Source organism: Beta vulgaris, chromosome 5 (genome assembly GCF_026745355.1).
Source record: "Beta vulgaris subsp. vulgaris cultivar EL10 chromosome 5, EL10.2, whole genome shotgun sequence".
Taxonomy (NCBI): domain Eukaryota; kingdom Viridiplantae; phylum Streptophyta; class Magnoliopsida; order Caryophyllales; family Amaranthaceae; genus Beta; species Beta vulgaris.
The window spans coordinates 67688817-67703839 of record NC_079206.1 but is presented as its reverse complement, the minus strand read 5'-3'; the positions used below and the strand labels follow the sequence as shown (position 1 = coordinate 67703839).

The following is a 15023-nucleotide window of genomic DNA, read 5'->3' as shown; positions in this document are numbered from 1 at the left end:
ATCTCAGTGGTTCATGGTGCGCCAAATATTTGTCCTTTTAGCTTTCCCTTAAGAGCAACATAAACTAAGAAAGGTTCTTATATAAGGGACCACATGTTTGGTACCTTTAGTGAAGTGGAGTTTACATAACCAACCCCCCACGGCAGAACCTAATTGCATACATTTTGTATTTTGACATTATTTTTAAAATTTACTGTAATCATCGTTTGAGATTTTTATACAAGAAAAAATATAGTCAAGTGAAATTTTGTTATATTTGTCTAGGTATATTTTTTTCCATTTAGAACATTTTATTATTTTTATTTGTTTATAATTGAAGATATTAATGGTCAAAGTTATGTGTTGTCAAGTGTAAACATCAAACTGTATGTCTAGATTAAAAAGAAACAAAGATAGTAATACTGAAGAATATTAAAGCGTTTTAGTTGAATTGAGAGGCGTCTCAATTATTTATTTCATTCTATGCATATATATTATTAATCCAAGACCATTTTAATCAATTTATACAAGTTTGATATGAGTTTAACATGTTTAATGTGTATATAAATTTATAAAATCTTCTCATCAATTTAGCATATTATTATACTTTCTTCATCTTAAAATCACTAAAATACTACTTATACTTTTTAAAAAGTGTTTCATTTATTTTAAAACAGAGAAAGTATAATTATTTTCTTTAGGACAGTGGCGTGATTGAGTGCAACCAATTATTTATTCTTGCATCCCTTATTTTTCAAGGACGTTAACTTGGCTTAGTTATTTGATTTGATCACTGATAAACACTCTAGATATGCCCAAACAAAACAAAAATTCTGTATCGAGATATCTTCATCAATTTATTTACAGCTTCGTTTGTTACTTCTTCCATTTGGATATAATAGTCATATATATATACTATTTTGAAATATTTAAAATAACAGCATGTTCTAAAAAATAACCCACTTGCATGCAGTAATAATGATGGAAAGAGAATAAGGAGACATCAACTACAATAATGCATGAGTAGACTATTTTAGATTATTTACGGCAAATGAATAATTACGATGATTTGAGTTGATGAGACAATCAATTTCAAAAAGTGTGTACGTAATTATAAAAAGTCTATATTAGTTCTAATGAGGATATTATATCTTGAAATTGAACCGTCGTATATCCAAATAGTGTATGCAATAATGCTTGGCATGACGCCTTGTTTCTAAGGGTGAGAAAGACTTTCGTAGGAATAATACATGCAACACATATAAGGATATATTTCCACCGTTTTCTAAAGATGTTTCGTGATTAATTTCCAATACTAAAACAAATATCAAGACAAGAAAGAGAGAGGTGAAAAGTTGTTTTTTTTTTCCCATAGGAGAAATAATGTGATTGTTAGAGGGGGTAAAATTATGTAGCTATGTACGGTCTACAAATAAGGTAAAAAAGTAAAAGAGAATAAATCTTACGCATTAGTTAAGTGAAAATAGGAAGATCTTTTCGAAACACGTTTAAACTGAACATAGGAACATCTTTAAGAAACATAGAGAGTATGTACAAATATAAGTTATGTAATTATTTATAAATGAATCTAGTAGCATATGTATGTACTCAATTATATTTTTTAAGTTCCTAGTTGTTTACTCTATAAATATTTCATGCGTACATATAATCATTAAAATTTTAAATTATGCATTAGTAAAGGCTATGATGATTTTTTTGCTAATTAAGAAAATTGTATTCACCAAAAAACCTATACAATCAAGTCATTTTCTTTGTTAGGTAACCAATTAGGTTGGACCATCGAAAAACAAAGAAACCAGAAAGAGGGTTATATGATGATTTCATATATAACTGAAAAGACATGTCAAAACAAATCTGATTAGATCGCACGTCAATACATCATAGTATATTTTTGTGAAATTTATATTAAATTTGACTCTATGATCAAAGTCTTCTTAGTGGAATGTGTAAACATCAAATTAGAACAATAGATACATATATATTTAAATATAAATCTAACATAAAAATTGGTCTTACCACAAAGTGCACGAAATGATGCACCAAGAAGATAGAATGTACACAATGCAAAAGGAAAAAAAAAAAAAAACATCCTATGACACGAAGGTTTTTGTTCACAGGGTCGTTGATCATTCACCCGTGTGAGTGGTGTCTTACAGCCTATTTTTCTAGCTAGACTTTCAGGAACATTATCTGCCAAAATCAACTTACCCAACAAAGTGTCAAAGATCTTCAGCCTTGTATACCTCATCTTTGTTTTTGTGGGAGATATTGGATTCAGATCAAACCAATATATTCCAAGACAAAACGGTCATCATGATTCATGATGATGATTTATAATTTGTTTGCTTGGTTGTAGTTGAAACCTTGCGACATTCCTATGACATATGTACGGGTAGTTAAGGTGCATGTGTTTCAAGCCTGTTTTTCTTGGTTGTATTAGGCCAATTAGGGTTTGTGTCTCGAATTCGTGTTCTAAAAGAACTTGGTTCCTAACCTAGTCCATGGATCAGTCTATGTTAGTTAGCTTTTGCACTTTCCTTTAACGTGTTTAATTTGTATTTTACGTGACCTTTATTGAAATAGTTTATGTATCTCAGATGATATTCGTAAATTAGAATTGATACGGTGGTGCTGTGCATAAAGATTTTTAGCTCCAGGTTTATTATAAGAGATCGAGTGAGATTATGTCTAGAGTTAAAAATGCGTTATTGTCAATTATATCAGTAGATTAATTTTTCCCAAAGTCCTTTTGTGTATATGAGAGTGATTATAATTCTCTTAATTGTATTCTCCATCATTATTAGTGGGGATTCGTTCTCTTCCTCAATTATATTTTTGTATATGTTCTCCTATATTATTGCAAAACTGTGTCAGTCAAACAATGTCCACAATCGAGATGTCTTATTAAGTGACAAGGTCGATTGATCGAGAATTTATCCTAAATACGTAGAGAAAATATTCTAAATATATATATTTTCTATCATCGATATTGTCAGTACTCATGAACAACTTTGCAATTTCTGGCTCACTCATACCTTGCCATGTCATGACTCATGACCAACCAGCTATGAGCTAACCTCCTATAGGCTCCAACACTATCTCAAAGCAAGGCTCCATATTCAACAGTAATTAACGTAACATTTTGCTAACTACATGAAAAACTTTCTTCGGATGGGAACTATATATACTGATAAGTTACCAAATTGTTAGCTAGTGGACAAGCTGTTGTTGATAGGAGTACTTATTAAGGTATAATTATAGGACCACTAAATGTTCTCCATGTGTAAGCTAAGAAATGTAGTAAAGCTAGCACATATTGTTGATTTGTTGTAATACACAGCCAACACAGGTACTTTATATCGCAAATTCGCAATGAGGTGAATTTGACAAAATTGAGGTGCCTCAATCATGGTGTCCTTTGACACTTGTATCGTAGAGTATTTGTGAGCAAACACCCGTGAATTGAAAAATATAGCCACCTTTTTGTGGGGACTAGCAAGTGTCGAGCGCATTCAACGCCTTTCTTTTACAAAATTTCCATCTTTTAAGTAAAACTCACATGGGGAGGTTTATTTTTACATCTATCTTATATGCTTCTCACTATCTACTGCACTTGTTTCTTTTGTCACTAGTTTATTCTTCATTATAGAACAATTGACTAGCTTTAATTACACTGTCACACAATGATTCTATAAAAAGATGAAACTAAAAAAGAGTGTTGAGAAAATCTATCTAGCTAGAATGCTCTGAACATCTTATTTATTATTATTCTAGTGGGTCTAATGTAAATGCTTATTCTAAGTGAAGTATGCTTATTCTAACATTTTGCTAACTACATGAAAAACCAATGAACTTCATAATGTGAAGGAGGAAGAGCACCATGGTTCTGGATTAGACTTGTAGTAATTTGGATGCTTTTTTCCGTATATAATGTCTTTGGTTTTCTTTGGTACTTCGAAGAATGTGGTTTAAGTACTCTGCTTTTGATCTGTGGTTGTGTAAACTTAATGGATCTTAGGATCATGGTTTATTAGTAATGGTAATTTATCGTTCTATTTAATAAAAGTAATATATATTTCTCAAGTAGTATAAGAGCATTCTTTCCAACACTCTCATGCTTAGCTATTTTTCTTATCACATTTCTTAGCCACTTATTAGTCCTAGCAAAGCTATTGGGTGCCTTGACTAGTAGTGCGGATAAGATTGTGATGTGAGTGAACAATGCACAACAATTAAGGAAATAGTCAACATATAATCGACACTTAGCTCTAACAACGTATATATAATTATTGGTTGAGTAAAATAGAGAACTCGGGGTCTAGGGGCCTCCAGGGATAGAGAGCAAGATTGTCACCCTTGTGCTCTAAGTATATATTCAATTTGGTAATAGAAGCTCCTCCCGACAAATCAGTACCACTCACAACATATGATCTTATTCCTTATTGTATCACTTAGAACAACACTTATTACAAGACAATTTAGACCAACCGTACCACTAGAAGGTTGTTAGACAATAATACAAGGAATAATAGCTTTCACATAAATAACTGGGCTGCTAAACTAATGTATCGGGCTCCTACATGGTTGAAATCGATATGGGAAAAAAGTGTATTTATCTTCTCATTCAAAAAAGTTATGTATTTATGCATGGTAAATCTCAATAATTAAACCTTGAAGAACATGTTGTGTCTAAGAGGTTCTATAAGTATTAGTAAACTATGAACTTTTTTGTAGTTCGCAAATCCAACTAAGCTACAATAACTGGTTGGAAATGCTAGAAGCGGCAAAGACCCTGAGCATGAAAACGGAAACCTCGACTAACTCTCACATAGTCACAGTCTCGGGTGCTCCCTCATTTGAATAAAAGAAAATATCCATTAAAAAACGTTCATAGGGGGTGTCTCTGCCTTGGTTGAGAAGCCTTTCTTAGACGATTGATAAGTTTTCGAAAAACTAATAGTACGATTTCCTTTCTTCTCCATGGTCCATGTCTAGTTCCTGACTTCTCGGTAACCAATTATGTATGGCTAGCAAATGAGGTTCGATGGCTTTTGGGAGAGTTTTAGAAGAGTGGAGTATAAGAATTAAGAAGTGAGTGAATTGGGACAACACTTGGAAAAAGTAGAGTAACCAAAACAATAAAGTGGGCCAACATGTGTAGTAGTTTGGGTGTTTTAGATCTGCTGAGCCCAGCCCGTTATGCTTTCAGAGAAGTCAGTTGCATAATCGTAATTCTCTGGAATCTGCAACACAGTAAATACATTACAAATAATAACAGAAATAACAACGCACAGATCGACTCATACTTTGCCACGTGTTATATATTCCACATGTGCTTCCCTCATTGGTTCCCATGACCTTGCATTTCTCATTCAGTTGTCAATCTTCTTCCCCAAAACCCCTCTTAAACTCTTTACTTCACTCTTCTTTACTCAAAGTTTTCTTCATCGAATTATAAATTTTTTGGGGAAAATTTTGATCTTAGAAATCTGCAATGTTGTTAAAATTAGGGTTTATATTATGCATACTCGCATTAATCCCAATTAAATCTCAATCTGCAGTGTTAAGCATAGATCTAGGTTCCGAATGGCTCAAAGTTGCAGTCGTAAACCTAAAACCAGGGCAACCACCGATTTCAGTCGCAATCAACGAAATGTCGAAACGAAAATCCCCAAATTTGGTCTCATTTCATTCTGGAATTCGATTGATCGGCGAAGAATCCGCGGCTTTGATCGCTCGTTATCCTGATAAAGTTTACGCCCAAATTCGTGACTTAATTGCGAAACCTTACGAATATACGAAACAAAAGATCGATTCATTCTACTTGCCTTATCAAATTGTGGAAGATTCTAGAGGTGTTGCAGCGATCAAGGTTGATGATGGTGAGGTTTATTCGTTGGAGGAGATGTTAGCGATGATCTTGAGTTATTCGTTGAATTTAGCTGAGTTTCATTCGAAAACTCCGGTGAGAGATGCGGTGATCAGTGTGCCGCCGTATTTCGGGCAATCGGAGAGGAAGGCAGTGATTCAAGCAGCTCAATTGGCTGGTGTTAATGTGTTATCTTTGATTAATGAGCATTCTGGGGCAGCTTTGCAGTATGGAATTGATAAAAAGTTTGCGAATGAGTCGAAATATGTTGTGTTTTATGATATGGGTGCAAGTAGTACTTATGCTGCTCTTGTCTATTTCTCTGCGTATGATACTAAGGAGTATGGTAAAACTGTTTCTGCCAACCAATTTCAGGTATAATTCACTTCTTTCTTGAAAGTTTGGTACATTTTAATTTTCTTGAAGTAATAGTTTTTTTTTTACTTGTCTACTTTATAAAGTTGCTGATAATGTGCTAAAGTTGCTGAAAAATGTTTAATCTGGTTAATGAGTGAAGAAAAGTTTGCATTATGGGTATTACTAGTATTGGTAGTATAAGGATTGGTCTAGCTCACTGTATCTTGAGGCAAAAGATGAAAGCTTGAGGCAATACTTGGCAAACTTTGGTGTTTTAGCTTTGTCTCTTATTGGTTTTTGATGATTTGTTGTTCAATGTTGTATGCATTCAGTCACTAGTTACACGAGGGACTTCAAAGTTCCAAGTGAGTGTTGTGAAATTCTATTGCTTTTGTGTCGATTTTAGCCTAACAGATAGAATTGTTTTTACTATGAAATTAGTCATCTTTATAGCATTACTATGGCCCTATTCTTTTGGGACATTTCAGTTGAACTCAACTCAGTAGCTAGTCTTTGCTCACAGTTTTAGTTCAGCTCATCGCACTTCAGTTCAGCCCAATAGATCAGGGATTATAACCCTTTACCGTTCCACTTAAGCACTTTGATTTGGATTAGGGTTGGGAGGGCTATAATGGTTATGATTCTGTATTGGTCCGTGCTGCAAAATTCCTTCTGCCTATAAAAAGGAATATAGTGAAACTAGGTAGGGTAAAAGTTTGTGCATTGGATCACTTGTTTGCCGAACTTGTACGTTCATCTGTTCGTTATACTATAGTATATTTATATTATTATTACATGCAGGTGAGGGATGTAGCTTGGAATGCTGAACTTGGTGGTCAAGATTTGGAATTAAGATTGGTGGAATATTTTGCTGATGAGTTCAATAAGCAACTTGGAAATGGGGTTGATATAAGGAAGTCTCCCAAGGCAATGGCTAAATTGAAGAAGCAAGTCAAGCGTACTAAAGAAATTTTGAGTGCAAATACAATGGCTCCAATATCAGTAGAATCTATCTATGATGACCGTGATTTCAGGTTTGTGGATTGTTATCTTTGAAAGACCGAATTGAATTATGTCCCTATAGGCTTTTCCAATTCTTTCCCCTCTATTGTATTTTGCGTTCACTGCACTGCTATCTAGTATTGCCGTATGTTCTGATTATTCCATGTGTTTAATCATCTACGAGGCTGGCTTATGTTTTAATGAGGAGTAGAGAAAGGAAAGGAAATAGTAGGCGAGTTTATGTCCTGTGACCTAGTGTATAGGTAATTTACCCAGAGTAAGAGGTGCTTTCTTTTATTTTGAAGAATAATAATTGCATTGTGTATACAATGCCTATGTTAATGCTTTCTCATATTGCCACACTGGTGTTTATCCATTTGTAGAAATAGAGAATCCACCTAAAGAACGTTTTGGATCACTCTATCAAGTACTTCCTATGTTTCTTTTTGTTATTCCTACAAGAATCGTGAGCAAAAACTTAGAGAAAGTGGGTAAATAGTAATTAATAAAAGCAGGTTACTGGAGTTAATGGGGGTAATTGTGATGGTGGGAACCCATTGGTGGGGGATTAACGGGCAGATGAATTTAGTGAGGCTAAGTGAGAGTGTGAGAGTAGGGGTGGTAATGAGACGAGACAACTCATGAGTTACTCGAGACCGACTCTGTTAAAACTCGACTCGAGTGAGCTCGAATCGAACTCGAACTCGACTCGAACTCGACTCGAGATGTTAGTGAGTCGACTTGAGCAACTCGATACTCAAATCCAAAACTCGTGAGAAGCTCGAATACACAATTATTAATAGCAAAACACTTGAATTCAACATTTTTCTACCTTATTGTTGCTTTTAACATGAGATACTTGCAAGTTACTCGAAATCTACTCAATCAAAGCTCGACTCGGTCAATGCTCGATTTGGTCAAAGCTCGACTCGAATGAGCTCGACTCAACTCAAACTCGACTCGAAATGCTAACGAGTCAAGTCGAGCTAGCTCAAACTCGAACTCGACTTGTATCATTGACACACCTATGTGAGACGCATTATGTGGGGAATACTGGGGTGAAATGGGAAAAAAATGTAGGCCATAACAGATAGATATATCAACTCAAAAATTTCCCTAAAACAAAGGGAAGTGGAATAGAAACAAAGGGAGTATTAGATAGGCCGAAGAATTGTTTGTGGGCCCAAAAGTTTGACCAGCACTCCTGCCAATAGCAAAACCCATATTGGGCTTTGGTTTTTTTTCGAAGCTGACGTGCTTAGAAACCTGCCATGGAATGGCTTATAGGGGGCATACATTTCTGTTGTTGAGACTTGAGGCCAATCTGGTTAATAAGAGGTCTTTTAGCCTAGTCATTTATTAAGGTAATTTGGCTAACGGTATGAGTTGCTTCACTTACAAGAGCTTAAATCCATTAGATAGAGACCCACATCCCTCCATCATAGGCAATGTGGTGCAATTGGTACTTTTCTGCAGGGATCAAGCATCTTCATATTTATGTTGCTTTCATCTTTCACTTTTTTGTTTCTAAAATGTAAACCATTGAAAATAATAGTAAACAAATGAAAGTGGCCTAAAAGTTGCTAAAGAATTTCCCTTTTCGCTTATCATTATTGTAGGAGCTCTATAAGCCGTGAGAAGTTTGAAGAGCTCTGTGAAGACCTTTGGGCAAAAGCTCTGGTCCCACTAAAGGAAGTCCTTCAGAATTCAGGTTTGAAAGCTGAAGAGATATCTGCCGTGGAATTAATTGGCGGTGCCACTCGAGTTCCCAAGTTGCAGGTTATAAATCTCTCTGGGTTTCCCCTCCTTGAAAAAGCTCATATGAGGCCATGTTTATCAATTTGACTATGAAAATTAACAGGCTAAGCTTCAAGACTTTCTTGGGAGGAAAGAGCTGGACAAACATTTGGACGCTGATGAAGCTATAGTTCTTGGTGCTGCATTACATGCAGCAAATTTAAGTGATGGAATTAAATTGAATAGAAAATTGGGAATGATTGATGGTTCTACATATGGGTATGTGATGGAATTGGATGGTGTTGATCTTGTGAAAGATGAAAGCACGAAGCAAGTCCTTGTGCCATGCATGAAGAAGGTCCCTAGTAAGGTAGTTCACTTTGTCCTCAGGACTTTTAGGGGATGATTAGTAATAGTTGGTGCCTTTATTGATCATGTTTTTTGTTTTTCTATCTTGGTTACTTTATCGCAGATGTTTCGATCAATTCTTCATAAAAAAGACTTTGAGGTGTCTTTATCCTATGAGAGCAGTGACCTCCTGCCACCTGGTGTTTCTTCTCCCACATTTGCTCAGTATACAGTCTCTGGATTGGCCAATGCCACTGAGAGGTGTGGGCTTGTGCTATATGTAGCATATTCTGATTTGAGTATCTGTTGCCTTCTATTTTCAGCACTAAGATTTTCCCCCTGATTTGGGAAGTTCTGTGTGTGGACCTGAAATTTATCTATTGCTTTTCTGTTCCAGATATGAATCTCGGAATCTTTCTGCTCCGATCAAGGCAAACATACATTTCTCTTTAAGTAGAAGTGGAGTGCTAACTTTAGATCGTGCGGAGGCTGTTATTGAGATAACTGAGTGGGTAGAACTTCCTAAAAAGAATCTGACTTTGGATAACTCCACCACTTCAGCAAACATATCAGTTGAAGCGACATCAGCTGAATCAGGTAGTGGAGATTTAGCGGAAGAAGGTAATGGAAATTTGCAGAATGATGGTGACACAAACAATCCCTCTAACTCCAGTGCAACAGAAGGAAATATTGCAGAGGTTACTGAAAAGAAGTTAAAGAAACGGACATTCAGGGTGCCTTTGAAGGTAATTTTTTCATGCTGATATACTCATATGGGTCAGAGAATAGACCTTTTATATGAGTGAAGTTTTATATTATTATTTTTATTTACATTATTTCTTGCTTACATTTAGGTAGTTGAGAAGACAACTGGACCGGGGATGTCACTATCAGAAGAATTTTTGGCTGATGCAAAGCGTAAGCTGGCAGAACTTAACAACAGAGATGTAGAGCGGAGGAGGACAGCAGAGTTGAAGAATAATTTGGAAGAATACATTTATCTTACCAGAGAAAAGGTTCATGCCTTTCTTATTGAATTTGATCTATTGCAAACATGTTGCTGATATGAAAGGTTTCTAGTTAACCATTTATATGTTTGCATCAATTTGGAATGCCTTTTTTCATAGCAATGGGAGTAAAACAGATTCATTTTGGAAGCAACGGTCTTCTCTGTTTTGAGTGCTGGCTCAGTAGCCCTAGGTGGATTTTTACACAAGCAATCACCAAAAAATATAATTACTTATGTTGCTGCATAATGACAATGTCGGTGGCATCATGCACAATAGATGCCTGGTTTTTAAGAAGTATTCTCGTTCTCTGTAGTACTTCCATTTCTTTCTGAATACGGTTTGAGGTATTAGTTTAATTCATCTATTCAAAATCTTGATATGTGATTCCTGCTTTTCTTGGGCCGTCTTGCCAAGCGTATTTATGTGGGTTTTACTCCCAAATACTGGCCTCTGGGTTCTATTGCTAGTTGGCATGTACTAGATAAGCTCTGGTGCGGTAGCAATGTCTAGATCTCCTTTTCAGACATAGTGTAATACCCACATTCTTCTCAGACAAGAGATGAAAAAGGTTTCTTGGATCATCAACCTGAATCATAAACTCTCCTTGGACAGTTGGACTATGTGAATCCTGCTCTGTTTGGCCCTTCTGCTTGATATCTTCATCTGGGTTACACTCTTAAACACTGGCCTCTGGGTTTTCTATCCAGTTGGCTGTATTATTGGCGAAGAGATGACTCTGGTGCAGTTTTAATGCCTGGTTTCCTATTGAAACATATATCACATCCTCTCCTGAAGCTAAAAGTTAAATAGTTTATTGGATCATCAATCTAGACGGGGATAGCAAGTGTTATATTTTGCCTGTTATTCTATATTTATAATTCTTTATGCATTATGTCATTAGTGGTTGAGGGAGTTGCCAGAGGAGGATCTTAGTTGTGGCTGGTAGGGGCCTAGCCCCCAATATCTTTCTTTGGCATATTGGATATAATACATATGTTGTATTGGATATATAAGAAATCTTGTAGCATAATGGTAAAGGATTCAACTTTTGATATAATGTTTAGGCGATCAAAACTTGGCCCTCTTAAGTATTTGGTCCAAGGTCCGCCACCGAGTTCATATCTATATCCAGGATAGGATGAATCATCCATTATGATGCTTTGACATCTATTCTGACTATGTTGATATTGCTTACATTTGACTCTGTATCTGTGTACAGGAAGAATTTGCTGCATGGTGCAGAATAATGTAGTCAATCATTATAAATAATGCCTGATTATGTCTTTTTTCATTTTTCTTTCTATAATAGATCGATTCATCAGGCGAAATTGAAAAAGTTTCAACTAATGAAGAGCGGCAATCGTTCATTGGAAAGCTTGAGGAGGCAAGTCATTTACTCATGAAGTTTCTCGAGTTAATGGCATCTCTATGAAATAAAATTCTTAAAAACCCTTTTGGTGTTTTCAGATCCAAGATTGGCTTTATATGGATGGGGAAGATGCTACTGCTGGAGAATTTGAAGAACGTCTCAAGATGTTAAAAGCAATTGGTGAACCCATATTTTTCAGGTTGGCTTTGGCACCAAGAGAGAATCTTAGATTCCTTCTAGCCAGATATTTATATTTGACTAATGTCTTTTTACACTAGATTGAATGAATTGAGTGCTCGTCCAATAGCAGTTGAACAAGCGAGACGATATCTTACTGAGCTAGCAGAGGTATGTTGTGCTGCTTACAGTTATATAAACTAGTTAGTAAGCCCGGGCTATGCTCCGGGTAAGAAATAAATTCATTTATTAATACAATACTTTATGATAGTAACACTAAATACAACTTAGCCTAGTGGTTAGAACTTTAGTATATGTACTTGAGGTCTTGGGATCAAATCCTATACTATGCAATTTCTTAATTTTTATTGTACATGAATTACGTGAACGAAAACTCCCTATGGAGAGCGCCACGTGGCACAGTTTCTTGTTTTCGCACGCCTTTTAATATATTTGTAAAGATGTGATTGAAGACCACCGTATTTTATTATATATTACAAGTTAACTTGCAAATAACTCTCGGCAAGAAAGTTTATTGTTTTTTTAGAGGATGCTCACCTAGTTTTTCCATGATCTCAGATTGTTCGTGGCTGGGAGATAAACAAATCTTGGATCTCAAAAGAAAGAATAACTGAGGTAAACATCTGGATCTTTAAGTTGGCCTTCTGCTTGTTTATGTTGGGTAGTTGGGTTTTTTGCGCTGCTGTTAACTTGAGTCAATCATATCTGAGTTTCCAGGTTTTGAATCGTGCTGATAAGCTCAGGAAGTGGTTGGATGATAAGCAAGCTGAACAGGATAAGTAAAACTTCTTCTCTAACAGTTGCTAACTGCTAAGTACTACTATAAATTTTTGTGAATATTATCTCTCAGACTCACTTTCACTTTTGGCGATAAAGTAACCCCTAATGTTACCCATATCAACAACAGAGATGAGAAGTAACATATCACTGTTACTTTTCTATTTGAAGAATTTTTGTACAATGTGTCCCATGTTGAAGGGTTGCAATTTGGGGGCAGCTGAGAGCACCTTATGGGAGTGGTCTTGTTTGACGTAGTAAGTTGTAGACTTGTAGTGTGGTTACCGAATGTTATTTTATTAAAAAGTAATGCGATTGGAGTTGGTGGGGGTATTTTATTATTGAAGAAAAGAGGAAGTTGGGTATTTTATCGATAGATGGAGATATAATAGTGGGACCACTCCAAAAATAAAAGTGCTTAAACTAATTTGGTGGAAACAAAAAAAAAGTGTTCGGACTATTCTGGAATGAGTATATATATTTTTGATTGGAAAGGCCAGAGCCACAAAAGTCTTATTTGATCATATTTGGCGACATTTTTTTTGACATGATTCTATTGATCTGCTGTGCTTTTCCGCATCAAATATTATTTTGCGGGATCCAATGTTTGATTAGCCAATTTTCTTTATGGTTTTTAGTAATTCACATCTTGTTTGAATACAATGAATGAAAAGTGTTTTTCTTACTATTTGGTTATAGTTGCATCCTTCAATATTATTCTATTGATATTTGATAGGTACACTAATGGGGTTCTTTGGTTTTTAATTGCCAACTCTAATGCTGTAAACATTTTCGCAGAATTCCTGCTTCAAGTGTCCCTGTTTTTACTTCCGAGGAAGTTGATGAGAAGTTGGCTCAACTTCAGGCAGAGGTAAATTTGATCCTTCTTATGAAAAATAATGCTGACACAATGCTAAAATTATCATCTTCTATATGCTTTAAGAACCCATGAGTGACAGCTAGTTTGATTCTAGGCTGCTAGGTTGAATAGAATCCCAAAACCAAAACCCAAAGTAGAGAAGCCCGTAAAAAATGACACAGACAGCGAGAATGCAGAAAATGCCTCAAAATCTAAATCCAGCACTGGTGAAGAAAGCTCTACTGACAAGGAAGCTCCAGAAGGTTCTGATGGCTCAGCGACTGATAATGCGGACCCGGAGGCTGCAGATCATGATGAGTTGTGATATGGTATGACAATTCTACCCTGATGTGAAAACCCAAACAATTTGCAGTAACCAGCTACTTCTCCTGCCGAAGGCTTTTCTTGTTCGAGCGAAATCAGTTTTAATGGAAGCAGACTATTTATTCCTTGAACTAGGTTCCTTTGCCAACAATTTTCGGCTTTGAGACAAGTTGGCAAAGAGAGTTCCTCGATTAGATTATAAGTTACTAGCTTGAGCTGTGGATGGTATCTTCATGAGCCAATTCCAACTCTCATAGGGTAATTTCTTTTCATTTGACAGGGATACCAAATTTTGTTAGAAAATATCAAAATAGTGAGCAATTAATTACTGATGGTACTTGTACTAGCTAATATCTTATGTTTGTGCTTATCTTGTTGGCACATGTTGGAACAAGTAGTAACATTTACCATATAATTATTATAGATATCTTCCTCTTCTTGCAAATACTTGGTACATCTGATGTACCTAGAAAACAATGCTCTGTTTTCTTTTTCTTCAGCTTTTAATTTCTATCCAGCCCATTGAATAACTTTGGACCATTAATATTTTAGAAATATCTAGTATTAAGTTACGAAACATAACATCAAAAATCATTGGTGGGTACAACCGTACAAGTTATGAAAGGCACTTTGACAAGATTATTGTTTCATGATTTTTACAATCATTGGTTTCTTGGTTCCGACTTTTGGTCCCAGCAGCGATAATAAATGTTAGTAATTGATTATGTCCAAATCATAACATTTAAGGCACAGCTCTTTTCTGATATTAATACCTAACCAAAGATACAATGACGTTTGCCGTTAACAATGAGTTTGTTCACGTTAACTGTAGTACCTACCAGGCTACCACTTTATTTTATTTACTTTGAAATGAAATTACCTACCTCTTTTTGTTTTTGATACACAGAGTAAAAATTTTAATTTGGCAAAAGTTAACCCAACTTGAAAATTCGATCTGAAAGTGGACATTTTTACTTCGGTTCTGTTACTCCCTACATTTCAGTTTCTTTCAGTTCAGTTCTGTTTAGTTCAATTTAGTTCAGTTCAGTCAAGTTATTACCCTCAGTTTAAAAGAACGAGGCTTAACTTTCTTATTCTTTATTTTAGTTGGATCAATTACACAACAGGTTAATGTAGCATTAGTTAATTTACATCACTATTAACCAATTGTTT

General features: G+C 35.4%; 1 protein-coding gene across 1 annotated transcript; it reads left to right on the top strand.

Annotated features, from left to right (window-relative positions):
- Positions 1 to 5293: 5293 nt before the first annotated feature.
- Positions 5294 to 14295, top strand: LOC104894826 (heat shock 70 kDa protein 17). Its single transcript, XM_010681163.4, has 14 exons — positions 5294 to 6244; positions 7028 to 7260; positions 8848 to 9007; positions 9090 to 9335; positions 9438 to 9574; positions 9711 to 10059; positions 10168 to 10329; positions 11633 to 11707; positions 11791 to 11891; positions 11971 to 12040; positions 12449 to 12505; positions 12608 to 12669; positions 13466 to 13538; positions 13642 to 14295. Exons 1-14 carry the CDS (start codon positions 5495 to 5497, stop codon positions 13849 to 13851), a joined length of 2685 nt encoding a protein of 894 aa, XP_010679465.1. The 5' UTR covers positions 5294 to 5494; the 3' UTR covers positions 13852 to 14295.
- Positions 14296 to 15023: the final 728 nt, after the last annotated feature.